Source organism: Misgurnus anguillicaudatus, chromosome 25 (genome assembly GCF_027580225.2).
Source record: "Misgurnus anguillicaudatus chromosome 25, ASM2758022v2, whole genome shotgun sequence".
Taxonomy (NCBI): domain Eukaryota; kingdom Metazoa; phylum Chordata; class Actinopteri; order Cypriniformes; family Cobitidae; genus Misgurnus; species Misgurnus anguillicaudatus.
This window is the reverse complement of record NC_073361.2, coordinates 19,958,891-19,985,635: the sequence shown is the minus strand read 5'-3', so window position 1 is coordinate 19,985,635 and position 26,745 is coordinate 19,958,891. Positions and strand designations below refer to the sequence as shown.

At 37.4% G+C, this 26,745-nt stretch overlaps 2 protein-coding genes across 4 annotated transcripts in view; one reads left to right on the top strand and one right to left on the bottom strand.

Annotated features, from left to right (window-relative positions):
• plcd1a (phospholipase C, delta 1a) overlaps positions 1-13,418 on the bottom strand; it is a 30,854-nt gene extending 17,436 nt beyond the window's left edge. For 2 of the 3 annotated variants that reach the window (XR_012368183.1, XM_055181991.2), the window contains exons 1-2: positions 11,889-12,104; positions 6,271-6,435 (exon numbers count right to left, since the gene is read on the bottom strand). Coding sequence is in view for 2 of the 3 variants with exons in the window: in XM_055181991.2 (XP_055037966.1) it covers positions 6,271-6,435; positions 11,889-11,997 (274 nt within the window). In the remaining variant the exon portion in view is untranslated. Of the gene's footprint in view, positions 1-6,270; positions 6,436-11,888; positions 12,105-13,232 lie in introns of those variants that run through there. The other variant, XM_055181992.2, reaches the window with a different exon arrangement.
• Positions 13,419-15,197: 1,779 nt separating this feature from the next.
• dlec1 (DLEC1 cilia and flagella associated protein) overlaps positions 15,198-26,745 on the top strand; it is a 30,610-nt gene continuing 19,062 nt past the window's right edge. The window contains exons 1-16 of the mRNA XM_073863911.1: positions 15,198-15,501; positions 15,757-15,891; positions 17,384-17,537; positions 17,777-17,970; positions 18,349-18,569; positions 19,657-19,738; positions 19,874-19,961; positions 21,466-21,639; positions 21,826-21,962; positions 22,031-22,123; positions 22,493-22,583; positions 23,852-24,014; positions 24,102-24,294; positions 24,373-24,446; positions 25,989-26,145; positions 26,244-26,337. Of these exons, the coding sequence (XP_073720012.1) occupies positions 15,430-15,501; positions 15,757-15,891; positions 17,384-17,537; positions 17,777-17,970; positions 18,349-18,569; positions 19,657-19,738; positions 19,874-19,961; positions 21,466-21,639; positions 21,826-21,962; positions 22,031-22,123; positions 22,493-22,583; positions 23,852-24,014; positions 24,102-24,294; positions 24,373-24,446; positions 25,989-26,145; positions 26,244-26,337 (2,122 nt within the window). The 5' untranslated portion in view covers positions 15,198-15,429. The remainder of the gene's footprint in view (positions 15,502-15,756; positions 15,892-17,383; positions 17,538-17,776; positions 17,971-18,348; positions 18,570-19,656; positions 19,739-19,873; positions 19,962-21,465; positions 21,640-21,825; positions 21,963-22,030; positions 22,124-22,492; positions 22,584-23,851; positions 24,015-24,101; positions 24,295-24,372; positions 24,447-25,988; positions 26,146-26,243; positions 26,338-26,745) is intronic.

Sequence of the window (26,745 nt, the reverse complement as noted above, 5' to 3'; positions counted from 1 at the left end):
TTTAGATTTGGTTAAAGATTCAACTGAATTACAAGTCAGCTATTAACAACTACAACATACGGGCAAAAACCATGCTTCTCCATTCAAAAACTCTGATGAATTAAAAACAAGCAATAAGCCAATAGCAACTGCTTTACTATTGCAGATGTTTATCCAGTTGGATGTTTTTTGGGCACTTAAACATATGAAATACAATGTAACAGTTTCTACACCAGCAGTCGCTTAGAAAAGAAATGACATAATTTTCATGCAGCTTAGCATCATTGACTCAGCCAATGGGGTGAATTTGGGGTTGTGCTCTCTTTGGCTAAAAGACCCCAAAGAGATGATGTTTTTAAAGGAAAACACCACCATTTTTCAATATTTTACTATGTTTTACCTCAACTTAGATAAATTAATACATACCTATCTTTTTTAATGGGTGCACTTTAAATCTTTGTACAGCGCTTCTTGAATGTGTTCGCATTTAGCCTAGCCCCATTCATTCCTATGGCTCCAAACAAAAGTTTTATTTTGTGCGCCCATACTTACTCGTGTAACTCGTGTCTTTAAATAGGGAAAACATGGAAGTGTTTGGTGGCTTTTAAATTCATCCCTGTTTGGATCTACGCTAAATGCTAACACATTCATGAGGCGCTTTACAAAGATTAAAAGTGCACGCATGGAAAAAAGACAGGTATGTATTAATTCATCTAAGTTGAGGTAAGAACATAGTCAAATATTGAAAAACTGTAGAGTTTTCCTTTAAAGATTACATGTTTTTGTAATCATTCATTATTTTCACAACTTCCCCAGTGATTATATACTGTATCTTTATACAGGGTTCCCACACCTTAGTTAACTTCAAATTCAAGGACCTTTCAAGGACTTTCCAGGTCCAATACCCTCAAAATCAAGGACTACATGTGGGGACACATCAAGTGGGAGCAAGGTTACATTGTGTTACCTTTAAAGATACACTGTAGGGCAGGGCTATTCAAATCTTACCCTGGAGGGCCGGAGCACTGCAGAGTTTAGCTCCAACCCAGATCAAACACACCTGAGCAAGCTAATCAAGGTCTTCGTGATCACTAGACAATCACAGGTGGTTAAGTTTGATTAGGGTTGGAGCTAAACTCTGTAGTGCTCAGCCCTCCAGGGTAAGATTTGAATAGACCGGCTGTAGGGTAAGTGCATCTGAGGGGCTGTTTACACTTGGTAATAAGATGTGTTTTCATCGATCGGATCAGAAGTGGATGAGAGAGAGACACATCACGTTTACACCTGGTATTTAAATCTATCTCTTTTGTCCACTTTCGACCGCTTCTGTCGTGAATACTGTGAGCGGACGGTCTGTCGAGACGGTGGGCGAATCTCTCCACTGTCATTTAAACGTGAGCGGGAGTAATGACGAGTTTATATGGACACAAACTAATATTATGTCAGAGTCCACTGCTTTTGTAGTAAGTAAACATGCTGCACAGTGTTTTGTACATGCATATGTTAGAGCTTTCTCTGAATTTACAGCGCAATTGAAGAAATAGGATTGCGCAACTTTCAAACGCTTGCAAAATGAAACTGCGGAGATTAGCCGCTTTAGTTTTATTAATGAAAGGCTAAAAATAGCGCTGTACACTGTGTGTTCCCGCTAGAAGTCAGAAAAGACTTAAACATTGTGCTCAGTACCTCAGATTAGATAAATGGGCGGAGAGAAGGCAGTCGCGTGTGGCTGTTCGAACACATTCAACCACATGTGCGTTTACACTACAAAAGCAATCCGATCAAAAGTGTTTTCGACTACCTCTGAATGTGGTTAAAAGTGGACAAGCTCAAAACGTTTGAACACCGTTTACACCTGGCATCAACGTTGCCCACTTGTGATCCGATCGATGAAAACGCATGTTAATGCCAAGTGTACACAGCCTCTGAATGTGTATATTAAATTCAACCAATGGTGAGGCTTAACGACAAAGACAGGGTGACGCAGGAGCCAGGAAGTATATCGCTATCTGAAATATTGCCAAAGAAAGCGTTACAGGGATGCAGGAAGTATGGCAAGGGAAATGCAGCGCCTCGTTCCTTTCTCAGGGAACAACAGTTACATACGTAACCAGAGACGTTTTCATGTGTCAAACACAACTATGAAAAAAAGCATTTTGGTATTAATCAACATTCGCATACAGAAGACATAAGCATTTAAAGCTATCAGTTTAGCACGTGTGCTTAAAAAATCTAGAATTTTTTATATTAATCACTACACAGGGAATAATATGGATTTTTTCCAGAAAACTTCTTGCATAAAATTGTCACGGCAGGGTTGTAAGGACAGGACGCAAACGCAATGTTCAAAATAAATTGCATTTAATAATAAAAACACGAGGACAGACATGGTGAATGCAGGAACACAGGAACATTAACACAGGAAACAGACAGGGTATCAATGACAATATCCGGCAGTGAGCAAACAGAAGACAGAGGTATATATACACACAGACTAAATGACAAACAGGTGTGATGAAGCAGGTAATTAATCAATGATGTCCAGGTGATAACAATCGGAACAGAGAAAAGACATGAAACGGAGTAACCGTGACATTACCCTCCCCTCTACGAGTGGCTACTAGACACTCACATAAAACACAACAAAAACAAAGTCTGGTAGCGAGAGTCCAAGGGAGAGGTGGAGGGCTTGGGGACCCTGGCAAAGCCGGCAGTACAGTTTTGCCAACAGTACGAGACCAACAGTATGGTTGGCCGGACTGCGCCAGGAGAACCGGAGCGATCGCTCCGAGAACCGAGGCAGACGAATTACCCCCCTCCTGGGAATCGTCGACGATCAGATGCCCCCGGAAATCATCTCCCATCCCCTCGCGGAAACTGAGACCCTCGCTCGGTAGCCACCCCGGGGAAATGATCGGGCGTGGTCCGTTCCGGATCCCCCTGTGAGCAGGATGGTGGTCCTCCGAGGGACCGTCGACGACGACTCAACCGTTGGGGGACCGTCTGGGCCGATCCTCCTCCCGCAGGCCCGCAGGAGCTAGCGATCGCTCACGGTGGTCCCCAAGAGACATCGGGGCTGATGGGGAATGAACCCCGATGTCACTACTCCCCCTCGACGAAACTCATGGGGGAGCCGCCCTCCGTGAACCTGCTGCGTCCAGTTTGGCCGGATTATTCTGTCACGACAGGGTTGTAAGGACAGGACGCAAACGCAAGATTCAAAATAAATAACATTTAATAATAAAAACACGAGGACAGACATGGTGAATGCAGGAACACAGGAACATTAACACAGGAAACAGACAGGGTATCAATGAAAATAATCCGGCAGTGAGCAAACAGAAGACAGAGGTATATATACACACAGACTAAATGACAAACAGGTGTGATGAAGCAGGTAATTAATCAATGAATGTCCAGTTGATAACAATCGGAACAGAGACAAGACATGAAACAGATTAACCGTGACAAAAATAGATTCAAGCACTTTCAATGACCTGCATCTATATATGTATATTTTCAAAAACCTCCCAGGGCCTTGAATTTTCCCCCCAGATTCACAAACTTTCAAGGATTTCAAGGACCCGTGGGAACCCAGTTTATAAATGTTTGCTCTGCTTTTGCAGTCATCATCAACATACTGATAATGTCTGCAAAAGCTTCTATTCTAATACCATGTAGTCTCAAATATTTCCTGACACCAAACCACATCCTTGATGCATCTCTTTGTCTTTGACTCATGCACAAACCTAAACTTTCTAGCACTGAATTCAGTTTTGACATTAAAGTCAGTTTACACAATCACTACATGTCTCATCTCAATCACTGTTAGACCATAATCTTAATTTGCAGGTCGCTGATGATTAATGAATGATAATGTACGTTGTCTTATTTCTAATGTTCTTGATTTGTAAGTCATCTGCTAAATGACTATGTAAATATTATGGAAACTAGATTTTTATATGTTCTAATAAAAATGTAAATGGGGTTTGCCCATGCAAAGCATAATGTGATAATGAGTGTTGCTGGTTGGCTGCCAAGGAGTTGCTTTCACGGTACGTTCACACGGTGGGTAAGCGTTAATGCTTCCCATTCACTTTTAATGGGTGATGTCATGCGTTCCCGAACTGAATTGTGGATCCGTCAGCGCCGCGTCAGTGCCGTTGCTCGCGACAGAAGTTGAAAATTTCTCAACTTTTCAAGCGCCAATGCGTGCTTCAGCCAATCAGATTGCCTTATGCAAATAACCTAAGTAGAACCAGCCAATTACGTTTATGGAAGACCGGAGCATGTGTTGCGGCCACTGTGATTGGCTGTTTTTTACATATTACACTGTAAAACATGCTGTACCAAACAGTTGATTCGTCACTTTATGGTTAAAGTAAAAAAGCTAAGCTAATGTTTTCCGATTCATCAATTTGTGTAGTCATAATGTACTATTTGATGAGAAATAATTTCCGATCATTCACAGCTATGGATATAAAACCCAGGCAGTTAAAGGGTTAAGAAAAACAACAACATTATGTCATTACTGGATTGTTTAACAGGAGGCAGACTGGCATCTGCACTTTTATTTGATAAACACAATCTGCTGCATTTCCTCAGTTTTCTCCCGCCCTCCCAAAGCCCTTTAACTTTTTGATAAACTTGGCACCATCAATGCAAGATAATAAAAACCTGACCTCCTCCACTGAAAAAAAAATGACCTTCTTGTCCCCAAGCCATTATCTTATCCAATTGCAAGTATAATATCTTTCAACATAAACCTTTAGCTCTACTATCAAGTGTGTGGCAACATAAGCCTGACTAATGATGACTAAATAAATGTTCCCAACTATTCTGACATCAGATATTAAGTTATTGTTTTCTAAACATGAGAAGAAACCAATGTCTCCACGTTGTGTGTAATAATACATTTTAGCCAGTTAAAGTATAATCCAAAATACCCCACACGAGCGTGAATAAAGCATGTAAGCTGGACCGGAGTTGCTCAAGTGATATCTTGTGTTTTTACTAGAATTTTGTTTGCTATGCTTCATTTATCATTTCCATGAGGCCCGTGATGTTTGACAGCTAGAGTCTGGCAGGCGGCAGATAAAGAGCCTGATCTGAGGCATTTGGCCGCAGGAACCAGAGAGGAAGCCATGAGGTACAGAGGGCCCTGGACAACATGTGGTAAAAAGATATGAAGATCACAACAAAATCGTTTTTCTGTCTCTCGGCTCATTCTATCAGTATGCTTTCCACCCAAGCCTTTTTGATACAGAATTGTTTTTGGGAGGATATGAAGGGCAGGGCCGACTATCTGTTCGTAGCACAATAAAAATGAGCAGGAATGCTCATCTTGCTTAATGTTTGCTAATGTCAGCAGTACGATGAGATGACAAATCATTTATAAGCAGGGAAATAAACTGTCACACGCTGCATTGCATCACATAACAGATACATTTTTTTTTAGCATTTTAGAAGAATGTTTTTTTGGACACATACCACACTGTCACCATGTTTTTGGACATATACCATGTTATATAACATTCTTAGCACGACATTCATCCATCTAATGTACAATAGTGCCACCATGGTACTTTAAAGGGACATTCCACTTAAAATATGCTCATTTTCCAGCTCCCCTACAGTTAAACATCCGATTCCCACCGCCCTGGAATCCACTCAGCTAATCTCCGTGTCTGGCAGTAGCACATTTAGCATAGCTTAGCACAATCCATTGAATCTGATTAGACCATTGGCATTGCGCTAAAAAATAACCAAAGAGTTTCTGTATTTTTTCTATTTAAAACTTGACTCTTCTGTAGTTACACCGTGTACTAAGACCGACGGAAAATTAAAAGTTGCGATTTTCTAGGCAGATATGGCTAGGAACTACATTCTCAAACTGGCGTAATAATCATTGAATTGCTTATGTAACACTGCTGCAGTAGGCGTAGTGATATTACGCACTGCTCGAAAATAGTCCCCTTGGTTACTTTCAATAGCTGGGAACTATTTTCAAAACTCTTATCGAAACTCTTTGGTTATTTTTGAGCGCGATGCTAATGGTCTAATCAGATTTGATGGATTATGCTAAGCTATGCTAAAACTGGTACCACCAGACCCTGAGATCAGCTGAATGGATTCCAAAACGGTAAAAATCTAATGTTTAACTCTAGGGGAGCTGGAAAATATTTTCAAAAAAAGTAGAATGTCCCTTTAACAAAAGCATAGTTTGTTGTAAGGAAAAACCTGTAGTCCACACCTCTCCACAGGACAGTAGTACAGTAGGGTGGTACTCACAGGTTGATTTACTTGAACTCTTGAAGGCCCTGCTGGTCTCATGCCACATGGTCTTGCAGTCTTCTTTCAGCTGAAAGAATCGGGTCTTCTTCCATGACCCGGACCTCACCTTTAACAGATCTCCACCCTTCAGCAAAAACTGCAGGTCCGGGTCTCCCTCCAGACCTAAAGATCGAGCAAAAATCAGGGTTAAAGCAATGGATTTCACAAAGTTCACCGTCAACAATCAAATGATCTTTATTTATGAGTTCAGTTGGTCGGCAAACAATGAACAACAAATGTTTGATGTCATTTTTTTCACTTTCTAAATATAGAAAGAATGACATAGATGTCTTCAAAACTTAAACATTCAGAAGTAAATAATAGTGCACATGCCCACATCCGTCACTCACCAAAAAAAGACAAAGCAAAATGTTATTCACATGACTTCATATGGATTTGCCTTTCACAATCAAAACCTGCTTGGTGAGCAGTCTGTGTGATAAAGGTTACAGCAAAAGCCCCATTGTATACTACAGTGCAACAGGTCTAATTGTGTTCTTTGTTAGTAAATCTTACGTTCCCCCAATTCTCCGTAAAAATACATTTCATCAGTCTATTTTAAAAGTATCAGTAGGTACATAACTTTTACGTATGAGAACTATTTAATGCCAAGAAAGTAGATGAACAAATATTAGTGTTGTCTCAAGTTAAACAGTATATTCCTGCTTTCTATCTATTTATTTAGTCAAGCTCAATAGAAAACTTTGCTTGGTATGTTGTAACAACAAATCACAATGCTGATACAGAGTATTGATTAGAAATAAACTGATTTGCATTCCTCACAGAGATTAGGATAGTATGAACACACTTCAGATTGCAGGCTTTGCATCTAACAGTTTAGATGCAAAGCCTATGTAAGATTATGGCAAAACACACACGTACACACAAGAAAGTGGTTACATCCAACTGTTACCCAATTGTTTTCCTATTTTATTTAACTCTTGATGTTTTTGTAACTTAATGCTTTTAGTCATATTAAACAAAATGGGGTGGTTTTCAGAAGAGGGCTTATCCGAGTCCCAGACTAAAATGCATGTTTGAGCTTTCTTAATTTAAAAACATCTTGCACTGACTTTTATTATTATGTTTCAAGATGCACGCCATTATTGTTTTTTCTGAGTTGTTTGTAAAAACTACTTAAATGTCCTACTATATCTAAGGCCTAGTCCTGGATTAATCTAAAACCTGTCATTTTATGTTAATATACAAAGTAGGTTTATTTGGAAGTTGTAATATGAAACACATTTAAGGTTACCTGACAATTTTTTTTACATTTGTACATTATGCATAGGACAATTATAAAATATTAGGAGATTATTGTGTTTCTCTAAATCTGCATCGTAATAGGACATCATGCACACGTCTGTGGGTCTGCACGTGGTCAGTGCACATTAGTGTTGCAATACAGTAAATGATCAGTCTTTCCATAACATATTTTCACTTCCTATTCAGGTCTGTTTTAACAAATATGTTTGCTAAATGTCTGTAACATCTGGATTATAAGAAACGTTAAGCTACAACCTGAAATGTTGTCTTCTAACCATAAAAATGTGGATATTAGTCACAAACACCAACCTGGTTGAACTCTGTGATAGGAAAAACAGACTGAGGAACTGTGAATATTTGTGATCCTGCCTGTGAAATCCCAGCTGAAGTCATTTATAAGTGATTTAAAGCCCCCCCTAACCTAGAAAATGCACTTTTAAATGTGTTTCTAGCTGAAAATGAGTCATCAGTGTGCGCAGAAACATCCTGTTATTATACAAATCCATCTTTTCTTCTTTGTGTAATCTCTCTAAACTGCAACAGTCACACAAAACAGCCTGTTGGGGATCCTCTATCAATGTGATGTCACATTGCAGCCACGAATGGCCATGTTCAACATCGTATAATGAAAGATCTGTGATGTATTTCAAGCTGAAACTTTACAAACACATTCCGGGAATACCAGAGACATATTTTTATATTGCTAAAAACACCTAGGTTAGTGACCCTTTAATGTTAACTACATAATATGATCCTATATAATGTAAAGAACATTCTGTGAAAATATAACCTTTATATCTTTAATATTATCTGAGTAAGGCCATGTCAAAAATTGAAATCAATATGAAATCAATTAGTTAATTTATGACATATTTATGACATTTTGCCACCAAAATTTGAGAGTGTGCCACTGAATTTTACATACAGTCGCACATGTGCGACCAGTAAATTTGACCTTTTTTTGTGATGTGACACTGAATTTGAAACAGCACATTGTACTTTCTGCATCTGTCATTAAAGTATTTATTAATACAGTGGAAATTAGTAGAAATGTGAATATTTGGTCAGCCTGTTGGTTTTTGGTGTGTGCCCCTAAATTTTCTGGTTGCACCCCTAAAATTTTCAGTTGGGGGCCATTGTGCTCCTAGTAAAAAATTAGTCTGGAGCCCTGCACTTTAGCCTGGATTTCAAAGACAAAGTCACATTTCAAGCTATTGAGACCACAAACCACAACGTTGTACGTTGACATTTTTTTTCGCAAAAGGTTGAGGATTTCTGAAATGCCTCTGCATACTTAAAACTGAAAGTGTTTAGATAGATGTTCCTATAAACGCTAGGCCTTCATGTCTCAACACAAGCACACCTTTACTTAGATTCACTTAAGTTAACACTGTGGTCTCACACTAGTGTTACTTAATTTGCAAAATAGGTGAGGCGTTTTAAATGTAGGAAAATTTAAGAATTAGGCCATTCAAAACACATTACAAAAGCATGCAGCATGCCAAAGTAGATCTGAAGTTTAACGTTTTAAAAACAGATGATCAGTTGCTGGAGGCACATCTCATTTGTTTCATTTCTGTAATATGTAAAGAAGAAATGATATAAACAGGGCCAGGCACGATTTGCAAAGTCAGTGGATTTTTGTAGTTCTGGTAAGCATGCTCCAGCTTATATACAGCCAATCGCTTTACCAACTACTCTATGCAATGAAAATATGTTCAATGAAATGAGGCAGACAATGAGGTGGTGAACAATAACAACCCCAGTCTCATGAAGATGCGTATAAATAGCACAAAGTGTGAAAACTTGTGCAATACAGTACATACGTTATACTCCTTCCGTTTAACTTAATACGACGCATCTTTTTTTGTCATTTAATGTACTGGTTTCTCAATTTTTTCTATTTTTTTACCATTGTCGCTTGGGTTTGGGGTTAGAAAAACTTTGTTACATAAAATTACATCCTAAACTATAATTCTAACTCCAACTCCAAGCAACCATGGCTTAAAAATAGACAAAACATGGAGAAACCTTAAATAACACCCTAAGGCAAATCTCAAATGTAACCCCAAACCCAAGCAAAAATGGTTTAAAAAATTGATAAACCAATACATAAAACAACAACAACAAAAAAGATGCTTGTTAAGTGAACAGGAAGGACTGGCGTTGGAATTTGGCGTATGTATTGCACGAGTTTTCCCACTTCGTGCTATTTATACGCATCTACATGAGACTGGGTAGACAATAACACGCTCTGAATAAAATGTACCTACAGTAAGCTGTGACTTGGATAGTACCAAAAAAGGTCCTAATATGTACCATAAAAGTACAGTATAGATACTGCATCTCTAAGGTACTGTACCAATATGCACATTTTAGGTACAAGGTACTTTTTGAAAGGGTACTGCCCCATTTTGTACCTTTTTTCTGTGAGTGCACGATAGCCCTGGCTGACTCTGTGGCTGCAAGAATGAGTTTGTGCTATTCACATGAATACTAAACTATTCAAGACATTACATGAATAGTTCAACCAAAGGTACTAAGTTATTCCTTTAATCATTTCTTCACCCTCACGTCTTTCAAACATAATGTTTCACTACAGGACTTATTCATTTCTGAATACCCAGACGGTTTTCCATACAATACAACAACTGAAAAGCCACCACGGCTGTCTTACAGTTTAGTCCAATTGGTTTCAGGCAACTTCAAGTTCAAGTTCAAGTTCAGAAAGAATAAAGTGCACACGTTGCACGAACTTTATTGAACTGTTATGATGTTATGGCGGCTTTTTACAGCCCTTGGTCACCATACACTTTCATTGTATGAAGCAGAACAGCTCAAACATTCAATAAATTAGTTTCTGGTTGTTCCACATAAGCATGAAAGTCACATATGCGTTACTTTAGAATAATGTGAGGATGAGTTATCGAAGACCGATTCACTTTTGAGTGAACTATCCCTTTAAATGGGTGGAAGTTATTTTCATCTGGAAAGCCCTTGGTGGCATTGTTTTTCAGGACAAAAAGTTGCAGATGTGCATCAGCAAACTTTTTATGTGACAGCCTAGATAATGTATAATTGAAACGCAACCAACAGCTGTTCGACAAAAACTTGACCGGTTAACCCTCAAAACTGTTAATTCGCAATTCTTTGGGGGTTTGTAATCCGACTCCCTTTCTTTCACTTCAAAAGAAGCACATGCACAAAACCATTTTGCTCTGTTTAGCTGGAATGCAATTTAACACCAGACAGCAAAACATCATATGGCTAACTTGGATGATTCCCTTCATTCCTCATTCCAAACTTAAAATGGCTGTTATTCGAAAGAAACAAATCTGATCTCTGGGCTGAATTACAGTCGAGATGTTTTTCTGCCCGCTTTACTGGATCCATAGTTAACATTCACTGCAGATTTTGCCCATTGTACCGAAACTTCATCTTGATAAAACCTTTTATACGTTGCATATATAACAAATGCACAGCAATGAATCACATAATTAACTATGCTTTTATTATAGTAAAACTATAGTAACTATATGTTTTACACACTGTATTAGTGTATTAGTTTAAACTATTTCCTGTAGTCAGACCACTATAAATTTTAGTTACTGTATTATGTTTTTACTACAAATACTATAGTAGTGGTTACTGTAGTAAAACCATGGCTAATTTTCATAAGGGTTTTTGAATTGAAAGTATGAGGTCTGACTGAGTGGCCGGTTAGGTTGTTTAGTAACCTTGAAACAAACTTGCTGTGTGCTTTCCATCACCCACTATCTAAACTTTTGTGTGATGCAAACTTGTTATGTAACTAAATTATTGTTTACTATGCACGGTTTTGTATAACAAGAGTCAGAGCGGTTTACAGTAACATGATTTTACAGACAAGCTTTCCTTATGAAAATTGAGCATTATTTGTAGTAAAAGTGTAGTAACTATGTCACTAGAGATTGATTACCATTTGTATTACCATAGTTTTACTATATCATAGTTAACTAGTCTCTGTAGTAAGACCATAGTAGGCTAAATTATGTTTTTTACTAAAAATACCATAGTTAAACTATGATTACTTTGGTAAAACAAAAGTAATTTTCGTAAGGATTCTAATACTGAAAGAATGTCATCTGTTTGTTATGGTTTTACAGAACCTAGTAAAAAAAACTATAACTACATCTGTCGTGGAAACTGTGGTTACCATGGTGAACATATAGAAATCAGGTTGTTTATACCCAGGGGATCAGTTATAGTTAACAGCTATGGTCAAGGCGGGTCATATTAACGCGACCACCAGACAGAGACGTATCACCCACCTAAGCGTTTTCCGTTCTCTTTTGCAAAGGTCTTGATCTCCTCTTGGTAAACCAACTCCTCAGATTTCGTCCTTTGGAAAGAGTCCCGAGAATTACGTCCACAAGACATTGTTGTTGCATTCCTCAACAGAATTCCGTAATCTACGTACTTTGACTCGAAAACTTAGCTCGACGAGGGAAAATCATGACGTTTGCAAACTTTCATGGGCGGGTTTCGATTGGCTCTGCGAAATAACCCAAAATACTTCTATTGGCCGGAACAAATAAACATATTCATTTGTTGTAAACATTTCTCTGGCTTTCGCACTTAATATAGTTGACATGTTATGGCACGTGCTGGTATTTAAATAGCTGCATAATAATAACAACAAAGTAGCAAGAACTGATACAGTTTTAGCTCGGTTAACATTATACTGAATATTGGCGCAACTGGAGATGTTTCTCAAGACGCTTAAACACAAACAATCACCAGTTCATTCTACATTTTGTCATGGTACAGAATAAGTTAGATCTTGCATGTTGGCTAAAACTTGCAACTCTCGTGTAGGCGGTTTAAACAGGCTCACGCGGGACAGGGCGCCCTCTGCTGTTGAATCCTCGCTTGTAGATTACTGTATTTGCATGCTGGCCGTGGTTTGGTGTCAAGCTATCATACTGTCAATCCACAGAAACATAAAAGCTTACGTTTGTACTACAAATAAAAATAGCACATTTGATTTGTTTATTAGTTTTAATTCTCATAAATTCAAACTTATATGATTTTATGTTTAACTCTGTTAATATAAGCAATATAAATTTCTATCACAACATGAACCATCAGCTGTTTACCATTAAAACTATTACAAAATGTCTTATTGGGTCCTATTCCAGTACTGTTTCATTTATTCACTAGATATAAGCCCACCACAGAACCAAACTCAACACCTGTAATAACCTGTTGTCTAATGTTTAAACAGTCACTTTTAGAAGAACTGAGATTCAGTACGAGTAAATCATTCAGAGTAGCTACATGAAACAACGTTTTATGTTGTAAAAGAGACCAAATTCCTCTAAAGTAATGTTTGAAGTGTTTCATGCTATGTGGAAATTCCGCCAAAACTATTTTTGCGTGCAGTGTAAACCCGACTAATAAAGCAAGAAGAACAGGTCTCAAATTCAAGTACTATAGATGTGAAAAAAACAACAGTCATAAACTTAAAGTGTTTTAGGATGTGTAAAACATACAAAATGTATTTATTTATTTTAAAAAGAGCTATTTATTCCTACGGACATACGCCCCCATGACTTCAAATTAATTACGCTTACTTCTCACGCAGACCAAACTATAAACAAGAAGAAACTTACCCATTTTTTTGGCACCGTTTATTTCCATTGTTGCCTTTGTTTTTATAATAAACCTTTAAATCTCAGTCGGAGTAAAAAACTAATATTTGGAGTCGAAAAAACAAGTTTAGCGTCCAACAGCCGCCCAGATGCTGCCTGAAGTAAATCGTATCCAAACCATCCACCACTTACACAACGCGCTCTGTGTGGAGAATTCGCCACACCCACAACAACAACACCGGTCTTTCAAGTCTCTTTTCTGAATTCACGATTATCTATAAAGTTTCATTTGTTTCCACCCACTAAGTCCGACTAAATTTCAGCCTTTTTAACATTTGCACAAGACAGCAAGATAGGATGTTGGTTTGTTTACAGTCTTTCTTCCACTAATCTCCAACAGCTGCATTCCTAGAAGTGCTTTCTATGATGTGTTTTCAAGGAAATTGATGTTGGTTTGGGGTGGCATTTATAATCTTACCCTCCACCTACCTGTACAGGCCTACTGTGTCACAAACACGTTTAAGCTATCTATTTATAGGGAATGTAGAAAATAGTTTGTAATGCACGTTACACATTTTGTTAATTTTAATAAAACATGTTGTTTTTCCTAAAAGCACACTTTATCCTTAAATGACATGTTTCTATTTCATATTTCAGTTTAAAGCAAAAATATTTTTAACTGTTAAGGCTTGAATTGTATTTTTCTTTATTTCAGTGTTCTGGTGCTAGATGTTATTGTTAAATATATAGATTATGGATTTAATATTCAAACTACATTACTGTGAACAATGTAGACCTCAGTAAGAAAAGCAAATAATCTTCTAGCATTGTTTTGTGTCTTAAGTAATTCTTGTTCAGTAGTTACTCATACCATAAAGGTGAGTTCAACAGCATCTATGTGTGATGACTGGGTTTTTTATGTTCTTGTCAGGCAGCTCTTGTCACACCCTTTGCAAAACTGACAACCCTGAATTTAAGGTATGCAAAGGTTGCTGTGATTGTTATTTAAGAGTAGCCTATGAGTTAGAAAAGAATTCAGCTTGCGATGTAAAGATTGCAGTATATCAGCAAGCATGTCAAATGTAACCACCACACTATGAAATGTAATAGAAAAACATATTGATAATGCCATAGCATTTGGTACCATATACAAAATGCGATATCAGACAATTTTCTGGGTAATGTAATGTAAATAATATTCTCTGTTTTGTGAAAATTCTGAATTTGTTGCAAATAAATTAAAAATGGATTTTATATAGTTTTTTTTTTTTACTTTAGTACAATGGCAATAGAGTAAAAGCTAATGATTTTTGATCATACAATATTGGAAGCAATCTCTTGTCTTTAATGGGGACAATTCACACTTTTTTAAAGATGTTAAATACATCTTTGGTGTCCCCAGAATTCTAGCTCAAAATACCATGTAGATCATTTATTATTAAAATTGTCACTTTGTAGGTGTGAGCAAAAATGTACCATTTTGGATGTGTTCTTTTAATTGCAAACAAGCTGATCTCTGCACTAAATAGCAGTGCCCTGATTGGATAGTGCAGATTAAGAGGTGGTATTATCCCCTTTTGACATCACAAGGAGAGACAAATTTCAATTATCTATTTTTTCACATGCTTGCAAAGAGGTTTACAAAAAATATGTTACTGGGGTGTTTTTTTCACATTTACTAGGTTAATAGAAACAATGGCCCAATTATAGCACTTAAACATGGAAAAAGTCAGATTTTCATGATATGACCCCTTTAATGTCACTCATAACACACAGGAGTAGCTGGTTTTATATTTTAGGACGGGATCCCTCTCCAGAAGTTATTTGGGGCTCTTGGAATTTTAACGTTTTAAAAACTTTGGTTTGATACTATAATATGTAATGCAATGAAATTCATTTAAACTGTAATTTAAGTGTCTAAACCACTGGAGCCATTGTTATTAGTCACCTCCTCCTCTTCATTAAAATCGTAGTGGACATGAGTTTAGTAGGCGCGCCATGTCACCTAGTAACGACATCTAAACAAACATGGCGGTCACTATAAACAGTAAATTAAACGTCTCCGTGAAATCTTTTAGTTTACGCTGTAATTAGATTTAGTTTTATATGTGAGTGTTGTGAGACGTATGCATAACATACAACTACAAACTTAATTTGCTAAGCTTTCTGCTCGGCAGCCTTTATTGAAAGAACTGAGTAAACATTTTCACGAAAAACGATGGCCGATGAAACTGAACCGAAAGCCTGGCCTGAGACCCCTATTAACCGACCATCACCAGACACATCTCAGGTAAGTAAGGGGAATGACATCTGGTTGTTGGTGCTTATCCCAAATATGACGTGTTGTTTATTTTGCATATTAGTATTACATAGTAAATGCATAGGCTAGCTAAGCTACTGCATATTCATTGTGTTAATATATGGTTCGAAAAATATTAAAGCAACTAAACACATCCACGAATAAAAACACACAAAAATATAAACATTGACAAACTTTGTATATGTTTGAAAGTGTGCAGGATTCTTTATATATATTTGTGTACAGGAGATTTCTCATTTACTGCCAGACGTTGAAGACCATTCCTCTGTAAAAGTGATTGGTAAAGACACTGTTTTTAACCTCAAGACATCACACAGAAGATACAATAACCATGACAAATATGTAGATGAGCTGCAACAGGTGTCCTTCTTTTCATATCTTAATAGATATATCCTCAAAAAGATGTGCAGTACTCTTAAGACTATTTAAGAGCTGCAGAAACCGTTTAGGTTGTAAGCTAATATTTCATTATAAATGTCCACATACCTATACTGGAAAACATTTATGTTGTCAGTTTGCTGTATCCACATGTGTTGGATTTTGACATCAAATCGACGTTGGATTTTGACGTCGGATCAACGTTGGATTCTGACTTCGGATCAGCGTTGGATCCTGACGTCGGATCAACGTTGGATTTTGCAGCCTAGTCACACGAAATTACGTAACTATAGTCACGTAATTTTTTGATTCTTTTTCGTAATACTGCCACGAATTTCCGCATTTTTTCTTATCACGAATTTCAGTTTATGTGTCATTGTCACGTACAGTATTGGTATTGGCTGTTTTGTCCTATTTTCTTACCATTGTCGCTTCGGTTTATGGTTAGATTTACATAAAATGACATCCTTACCCAAACCCAACTCTAACCCTAACGCTAGGTGACAATGTTTTAAAATTTTTTAAATATTAAAAAATAAATCAGAAAAAATAGTATATACCAATACTTAAAGGCGGAGTCCATGATGTTTGAAAGCCAATGTTGATATTTGAAATCACCTAAACAAACACGCCCCTACCCCAATAGAATCTGGACCTTCTGTTGATAGACCCGCCCCACACATACGCAACCCGGCATTTGATTTGATTTGATTGGCTATAAGTGTGTTTTGGTAGTCGGCCCGTCTCCTTTTCCAAAGCGTTTTTCAAACATCGTGGACTCCGCCTTTAAAGTGACATCTTAACGCAAACACCAAATCTAAACCGAAGTGAAAATGGTTTGAAAATAGGAAGAAGCAGTTGAGTAACCAATGCGTGACAATGACACATAAACAGAGATTCGTGACAGTATCACTGAAGAGAGTGGAAGAGTTCCATGACTGTGGGTGCATAATTTTGTGAGAGTGGGTAGGATTTTGACGTCGGACCAACGTTGGATCCTGACGTCGGATGAATGTCTGATTTTGACGTCAGACCAATCTTAGATTTTGACATCAATACCCAATTTTGAGCAGATGTCAAGATGAATTAAGACTATTTAATATCTGCAGAAACCCTTTAGGTTGTAAGCTAATTTTTATAATAAATGTCCACAGACTTATACAGGAAAAAAACATTTATGTTGTCACATTGCTGTATCCACTTGTGTTGGACTTTGAATTCAGATCAACGTTGGATTTTGATGTCAGATCAACGTTGGGTCTTGACGTCAGATCAACATTGGATTTTGGCATCAGGCCAAAGTTTGGTCTTGACATCAGGCCAATGTTGGGTCTTGACATCGGATCAACATCTGATTTTGAAATCAGGCTAACTTTGGATTTTCACGTCAATACCCAATGTTGGGCAGATGTCAAGGTGAATTAAGATACTCCATTAGAGAATCCATACTTGAGCATTTCAATGTCATGTCCAGATACATTCTGAAAACAACACAGAGATTCAAAAGGCTAAAATGCCGGAGACGCACATCGTACAGGCCCTTCTGCAAGACGCTGTAAAAGAGCATGCTCGCAACAAAATAATGGAGGAAGAGGGTGATGCCCACCATCAGCTGGGTCTAGCCCCAGGTAAATTGACTTTACTTCTGTTTATGTAAACAAGCTACTTGTTATTACTTTCAACAATCTGTTAGTCAGAAGTTAATCCACTATAAATATTGTATGGACAACGATCAAACTTGATTTGCCCATTTAACTATACAACAGTGCAAACCCCAGTTTATTTAAATAAAAAAAATTGTGAAAAAGGAACAATTCTGAAACGATTAGGCATTCATTTCATAATACTGTTATTTCATTTTTTACAGCCAAATGCACTCCTGGCTATCTTCAGCCAACTTTCTCGTATAATATGCACATCTGCACTGAACCACAGGATGATGGTTATACTGTGCTCCCCCCACCTGCACATTCACCCCATTGCCCGTTGGACCGATCAGAAAACAAACTCACTCTTCCTTCCTCTGCGGAGTCCAAAACGATCAAGGCTGCTTCCCCTAAGGTCTGGCCTTAAACATTGTTTCATTTCCCTGTAACAAGCCAGCAAATTTATAGTGTATATCTTTTGATAGGACACTTTTTTCAATCCCTTAAATCATAAAGACCTGTCTATGCAAAACTTAGGAAAGGCTCCCTGTCCTTTCTACACTGTCAAAAATAAAGGTACAAAGCTGTCACCGGGGCGGTACCCTTTAAAAAAAGGTCTTAATATATACCATTTAGGTACTAATATGTATCTTTGAACTGATAATTTGTACCTTTGAAGCACTTTTTGGGTACAAAGGTGTACCTTTTTGAATGGGTACTGTCCCAGTGACAACTTTTGTACCTTTATTTCTAAGAGTGTATAAACATTTGTTTTTATAATTTTTCATCCCAGAAAAAAGGCCAAGTGCATAAGGCCTTGCGAAAGAAGGGACTCAGTTCTCAGAGTCGGTCAGAACAGATGATCGCCCTGCAGAAGCACAAAGATCGACACGAGTTCCTGCGCAACCCACGCTTTTTGCTCCCAAATGCCCAGCGCGGAGGAAAGTCCCTCATTATGCCATGGGAGAGGCTGGTCTATGGGGCAACAGACAGAAAAAACACTGGCAGTGCGAGGTAGGCTGCTGCGTATTTTATTTGGGTTTTATAAGCACTTGCTGTGTACAGACTACAGTTTGCTTTTTAATGGGAAATATAATAGAGTTCTCAGTCTTAATAGGCTTTATGCCCAGCTGGACTACTTCCTGAACTTCAGCCAGCTCCTTGTTTCCTGTCTGCCATTATTGGACAAACTGATTAATCCGTGTGTGTCTGATTATTGTTGTTGTGACTACTGAGGTCAGGCACACCTGGATTAATCAGTTTGTCCAATAATGGCAGACAGGAAACAAGGAGCTGGCTGAAGTTCAGGAAGTAGTGTAGCTGGGCATAAAGCCTATTAAAAAACAAAAAAGATAAAAGTAAGAAAAAAGGGTTGGAAAATAGACTTAATGCCATAAAGTCATTTTATTTTGTATATCAAGTAAATTTGTATCTTGTGTTATATTGTTTAAAATGTACATGTAAAAAAGGCATTTTTTATTTATTTTTTGGCATTTCTTTTGTACTTCAATCCCTAAAGCCTTGTCCTTTGTTATCGTGGTGTTTGCATTTCAAACAGCTTAATTTAAGCATTAATGCCATAATATTTGTGCAGCTTGGGTAGGGGAAATATGATACACGCGAACACTCCAGATAAAGATCACGCCCTATTTTGTGCCTTGAAATATATTGTGATGTATTGCAAGCCAGTAGACTCAGTCAGTCTACAATGCACATCACAAGCCATGCTGTATAATTACATTTTTAGTCTCCAAACACACATCCGCATGCCAGGTGCTGGTAATAAAAGAAAACTGGATTACATAATTGAATAGCTGTTTCACCCGTCTGCCCCAACTTGAATGTCCTGTCCATGTAACTCTGAGAGTTTCTTTCACTCACAGAAACCAAGGCTATTAAAATGCATTGAAATGACATGTACGAAAACATTTTCATTCAGGCAGCTTAAAGTGGGTGCACTTAGACTATATTTTATGTATAAGGGAAAGTGTATTTTTGGGTGCTATGTCTGCTCACCATTTTAAGTTCACAAGTGTACTAAGAAGGTACTATGCATGTAATAAAAGTTTCTAAATATTCCCTTTTTATCTTTTAACACCAGTCCTGAGGCTCCTGTCCCAATCTTCATTGCAGATCCACCTGTAATAATCTTCTCTGACTACAGTGTGGGACGAGTGTATGAGGTATAAACTTGATTATGTCTTTATTGTGGTCCGTTCCGTCCCTTGCACGCTTACACTTTTTACTGCATGTTTTTAAACGCAGACTCAGTAATTAATATGTTTTTAGTTCTGAGTGATGCCTCCTGTTTTCTGTAGACCGTGCTGGAGTTAAAAAACATGACTGCTACAAGTCGTCACATTCGGATGATTCCTCCAACTTCTCAGTATTTTTCCGTTGGTTTGGGCAAGTTTCCTTGGAAGAAGCTTGCCTGTTAAACAGAATGAAAGCCTCATTTACAGTGTTGGCAGCCTGTCCCTGTTGAAAGGTGTGCCTTCACTGAAACTGTGACTCTTTTGCTTGTAGAGGTGTAACTAAGGTATGTTGTATATGAACAGAAGAATTCTGTATAAAATAATTTTAAGGTTATCATTTACTCTATCATTACTATCATTAGGAATTCTGTCATTTGTTTATAGCTGTAGCTCTACGTGGCAGAATAGGGAAACAGGGACATCTACTGCTAAAAATGAAAATAACAAATACAGTAGTTTACATGTTATAAACTTATACAAGTAATGATTTCAATATAAGCATACTACAATTTAAAGGATTAGTCCATTTTCTTAAAAAAATGCAGATAATTTACTCACCACCAAGTCATCCAAAATGTTGATCTCTTTCTTTGTTCAGTCGAGAAGAAATTATGTTTTTTAAGGAAAACATTCCAGGATTTTTCTCATTTTAATGGACTTTAATGGACCCCAATACTTAACAATGCAGTTTAAAATTGCAGTTTCAAAGGACTCTAAACGATCTCAAACAAGGCATAAGGGTCTTATCTAGTGAAACGATTGTCATTTTTGGCAAGAAAAATAAAAAATGTGCCCTTTTAAACCTCAGCTTTTCTTCCTCTGGTCTTGTGACGAGCAAGCGTGACCTCACGTAATACGTCATCACTTCAAGAGGTCACGGATGACGTATGCGAAACTCCGCCCCAGTGTTTACAAGTGTGGAGAAAGAGGACCGTTCCGATGTTGTTGTATGTCGAATGATACTAATTAATGTCTTTGTGTTAGTTTATTGTTTAAAATGGTTCGCAAATGTGCGTTTCATATAGGCCTATGTAACACGTGACCTTTCGACGTCATTACGCAATTACGTGAGGTTCGCGCTGGCTCGTCACACAGCCGAAGGAAGACGAGAAGTTGTGGTTTAAAAACGCATATTTTTAATTTTTCTTGTCAAAAATGACAATTGTTTCACTTGATAAGACCCTTATGCCTTGTTTGGGATCGTTTAGAGTCCTTTGAAACCGCAATATTAAACTGCATTAAAACTGTTACGTGTTGGGGTCCATTAAAGTCCATTAAAATGAGAAAAATCATGGAATGTTTTCCTCCAAAAACATAATTTCTTCTCGACTGAACAAAGAAAGACATCAACCGTTTGGATGACATAGTGGTGAGTAAATTATCTGGATTATTTTTAAGAAAATTGACTAATCCTTTAATAATAACAATTAAGATTATTCACAAAATGCTTTGTTTATGTGAACACACAGTGTTTAAAATTCAGTTAATTTTGTTATAATAGACACTGATATGGCGAACATATTCATTTATATTTAGATACAGTGTATCTTTTTTGGTTTGAATTGCATTTGCATTCTTTGTTAGTAATGGGATACATATATAGAAGCATAAAATAAGAAGTACTGTATAGTGTAACAGATGTTTTTGTTTGACAGGAAAGTTCCCCGGTGAGGGAGGAATGGTAGCTCCTGGTATGAGCTGTCAGTATATGGTACGCTTTGCTCCAGACTCTCTGGCCGATTATGAGGACATCCTTGTGGTGGAAACACAGTCTCCGTATCCCCTTATTATACCAGTGGAGGCTCACAGACCCCCTCCAATACTGACTTGTGAGTCAACATCGGCATAAAGTGCCTTCAAAATCTAATTCATTAATAAAACTGGTTGTTCTGACTTGTACCCTTTTGAAAAGCTTCCAGAAAAGGTTTTACCATGATTGCCTGACAGTATGTCATTATATTTGGCAGAAATGGCCTTATTTATTATTTCATTCAGTTTATTATTTTGTTCCTCAGTACCTGCAGTCATAGACTGTGGTTATTGCCTGGCAGGAGGAGTGAAGTTCATAGAGGTTTTCTGTCGGAATGATGGCCTAAGTGCTGGAACATTCTGCACAATGCCTAAAAAACAGTGGCCTGCCTCCAGCCTCAGGGTAAGCAACCTTAAATAAACCTGAATTCATTTTGTGTATCTTTACCTCCTCAAATCTTCTTCTCTCAGTCTGCAGTGAAGGCCACGTTTGCAGAACACCCTCCTTTTGCCATCAGCCCTTCTCTTTTTGGTCTTCTACCAGGACAGGCCATTGTCATAGAGGTGAGATCTTACACACTGAAGAGTTTTGAATAAAATATTATTATTATTAATAAATATATTAAAGGCTTTATTGTAAATACATTTACAATATGATTTAAGATCAATTAATTATAGATATACATAATGCATACTTACAATAACAATAGTTAATATACAGTGTACATTTTACATTTGTGTATCACAAAGCAACTTGCAGAGCAAGAGACAAAATAAATATGTTTCAAACTAAATTTCCTCTTAAAATAGTGACAAGCCATGCAGATACATGCAGATACATGCAGATATAGTTAGGATTCATTAGAAATGATATAGCTCAGATGTGCTTGGCATCTGGTGGCTCAACATGTTTGGATTTGTCTTAATGTTTAGGTTGTTTTTTTCCCCACTACGGCTGAGAACTGTGCTCAGGATTTTACCATAGTCTGTGACAACTGCCAAGTGAAAGATATTACTCTTAAAGGTAGGGGTTGAACTCAACTGGATTTAAAGGGATAGTTCACCCAAAAATGAAAATTATGTCATCATTTATTCACACTCAAGTTGTTTTAAACCTGTATTCATTTCTTTGTTCTGCTGAACATTAAGAGAGATGTTTGTAACAGATTATCAGGGGTACCATTCACTTCCATAGTATTATTTTTTCCTACTATAGAAGTCAATGGTGCCCCAGTTTTGCTTTGTTATAAACATTCTTCAAAATATCTATTTTTGTGTTCAGCAGAGCAAAATAATATATATAGGTTTGGAACAACTTAAAGGGATATGTTACCCAAAAATGAAAAAAATGTCATTAATGACTCACCCTCATTGCGTTCCAAACTTGTAAGACCTCCGTCCATCTTCGGAACACAGTTTAACTCTTTCACCGCCAGCATTTTTCATGATTTTCACAAAAGTTTAATGTCTTCCAGAAAATGCTCCTTTTTAAATATATATAAACATACACTATATGAAAATAAAAAAAAAACAGACCCTCTGCTTTCGAACAAAAAAATCAGTTTCATCCTACCTTCATGTGTTCTGTTTTTATCACCTCTCAAATATGTGTAGGTTTCATCAAAAACACCAAATTTTGAGCAAAAAGCTGAGATAATTCCATTTTTGTGAAGGACTTTTAATAGAGATCAGATGCAGAGCGATCTTTAAAACATAACTTACGGCATGCGTCTCCCTCAGACTGTAAACGAAGCTCGAGCACACAAAAAAACAGCTGGGGCGCACCAGATAACACGTCAGCCGCGTCACTGCAGTAATGTGACTTTAGTCTCGTGCACGCGATTCACAACAGAACCGGTAGAGAAGACAATGCTGAATAAAGTCGTAATTTTTGTTATTTTTGGACCATAATGTATTTTTGATGCTTTAACACATTCTAACTGACCCACTGATGTCACATGGACTACTTTGATTATGTTTTTTGATTACCTTTTTGGACATGAACAGTAAACCGTACATAGATTTTCAATGAAGGGTCAGCAAGCTCTCGGACTAAATATAAAACATCTTAAACTGTGTTTCTGAAGATGAACGGAGGTCTTACGAGTTTGGAACGACATGAGGGTGAGTCATTAATGACATTATTTTTGGGTGAACTATCCCTTTAAGTTTTTTGTTACAAACATACACAGTGAACAAAAATTAAAGTGAGCATCATTTCAGTAGTGATATGTAAGTAGGAAATCAAGCATCACGATGAAAACATTTGCCTGCTTCAACAAACTTTCTCAGGTACAGGTCAACTGGTCGCAGTTGAATTGGTTTCAGTATCTGGTGGAGAAGATCAGATTCGATTTGGGGAGTTGTCTGATCTCACAGCTGACCATTTTGTGCGGTTCGATTCGACCAATCCACTTTCCACCCTTCATAAGACGGTTGTCATAAAAAACCATGCGTGAGTTCCTTTTCCACTTTATGAAAAAACAGAACAGTTGTGTAAACCATCCATACAGATGTAAATTAATATTGCGCTTCTTTGTAGACACTTAGAGCTCCCGTTCCACTGGCAGATCATGAAGCCCAATCTCCAATCTCTGTTTCCTGGAGAAACTCCAGACCCCGTCACCATCCAGCATCATGTTGATACAGACAGCGTGTTCAGTATCAGGCCAGACATGGGTATCCTGGCTCCTGCACAGGAACATGAGTTCCTGCTCACATACTCTCCCCATGACGTATGTGGACTCACACATATATAAACACTTATAGAATCAGGCAGATGTATACATGTTATCTTTTTCGTTCCCTTGTAGTTAAAAGACTACCACAGTGTCTGTCACTTGCAAATCAAGGATGTTCCTGATCTACAGGGAGTCAATAAGAATGGGTAAAATTAAGGATTTCTTAAAGATGAAGTGTTTCATTTTACAGTACATTAAAGGCCGGGTGCATGATCTTTGAAAAACACTTTGAAAAAGGAGGTCGGTCCGACTACCAAAACACACTTGTAGCCAATCAGCAGTAAAGGGGCGTGTCTACGAACCAACATTGTGCCTGGGTTGCGTATGTGTAGGGCAGGTCTATCAAAGGAAGGTCCAGATTCTATTAGGGTAGGGGCGTGTTTGTTTAGGTGATTTCAAATGTCAACATTGGCTTTCAGAGATTATGCACCCCGCCTTTAATATTACGTAATATAGTATAGGGCAGTGGTCACCAACCCTGTCCCTGGAGATTTACTTTCTCCTGTAGTTCACCTCCAACCCCAATCAAACACACCTGAACCTGCTAATCAAGCTTTTCACAGCTAACTAAAAATTAGAGGCCAGTTTGCTAAAGCAGGGTTGGATCTAAAGTATTCGGGTGATTCTCACGAAAACTTGGTTTTAAAAATGTCAAGCATGAAAATGTAAAAATTGCTTAAATGTACCTTTTTTCCCACCAGACATTAAAAAACAAAGTCTGGAGTAAATGGGAACATTAATTTAAAAACATTTACTTATCATTTAACACTTTTTGTAACATAATTTAAAAAATTAGTCCTAAAAAATCTCATTACCGCAACAGTCAGAAAACATCAACACTGACATATTTTCAAAATGACATGACAAACCTGAAAGAACATAATTTGAACAGAGATTCTGCACATGCATTTAAAATCAAAGTATTATGCTTCTATTAATTAAATTAACATTTAATAAGCATCTGTTGCGGTAATGATAATCAAAATGTCGTGTAAGCATTCTGACAAGACAATATTTCAAATTAACTGTAAAAAAAATGATCTTACCTGGTAGCCATCTTGAAGTAACTGGTCCATGTGCTTGGTCACTCAAAATCAAACTTTATTACAATTCTGTATGTGTGATTAAACTGTTCTCAAAAAGTGTTGCGGAGGATGAGAACATCAGGCATGGACACATAATTTTCCTAATTTTTCTTCATTATTATTATACATGAATATTCAGTAAATATTTTTTCTGTCATCTAAAGTAGTCTAGCAAAACATCCATTTATTTTTTTTCTTAATATTTTTGTGTTAATTTGATTAAATTACAACATAACGCATGTTCAAACACAGCCGGACACATTGCGGTAATGAGAATTTCAGCAGAATATGAGATAATATTTCCAATTATAAATTCTTATGTTGAAATCACACATTGTGCAAGGTAGAACACAGTATTGTGTTAATTCTGATGCTTTTTAATGTTACTATATTACACATTTTAAAGCTAAAATCATTAGTGCTGTGGTGTTTCAATGGTTTCGTGAGAATCGCCCATTCAGGAGGGTAGATTTCCACACTTCACCTTTAATGTAGTGGATTCTGTGCATTAAATTAGACAACTTTGTTATTTAAATTTTTCATTAATGTCAATGAGCCCGAATGAATTTTGGGAACATGTATATGTCTATGTACTATCTACAGGATAAGCCTGGACACAGCACTCCATTTCAATGATGTGACAGTTTTAGAGGTTGAGGTGAGAGGTTCAACCGAGCCATTGAAGGTCCTCCTTGAACCTTATGCTATTTTAATACCTGGGGAGATTTTTATACACACCACAATCCGCAAGAAATTCAAGGTAACAAGCCAGTTACCCTTTACTCACTTATTCTCTAATATAAAGTTTTTTCAGAAAAGATTTTTTAATTTTTTTGTGTGTTTGTTTGTGTTTTTCAGATGTGGAATCATAGCAAGTCAGTCATTCACTTTGAATGGGAACGTATTGTTGACAGTCACGTAATTGAAGTGGAGCCCTCTATAGGAGAAATAGGTAAGAGCATTGCAGCATAATAATGAAAAAATGGATGTCACAATAAAAATTGTGTTGTATTTAATCACCCTTATGTCTTTCAAAACCACATGATTTTCTTTCTTCATTAAAACATTGGTTCTCGCATATCTCATGACGTGATGCAACAGGTTTAAATGTACACAAATATTTTTTTTCCTTTTAATAGGTTTTATGCACACAAAACGTCTCGGTTACGTATGTAACCCTCGTTCCCTGAAGGAAGGGAACGGAGACGTCACGTCGTGACCGACGAATTGGGAACCGCTTCGCGGGTGACCTATCTACTTCGAGAACTATCAAAAATGCCAATGAACTTGGCATGCAGGTATTTGCATAATGCCGGCGCCGCCCCGCCAGGTGCGTATATAAGGCGCAGGTGCATAATAC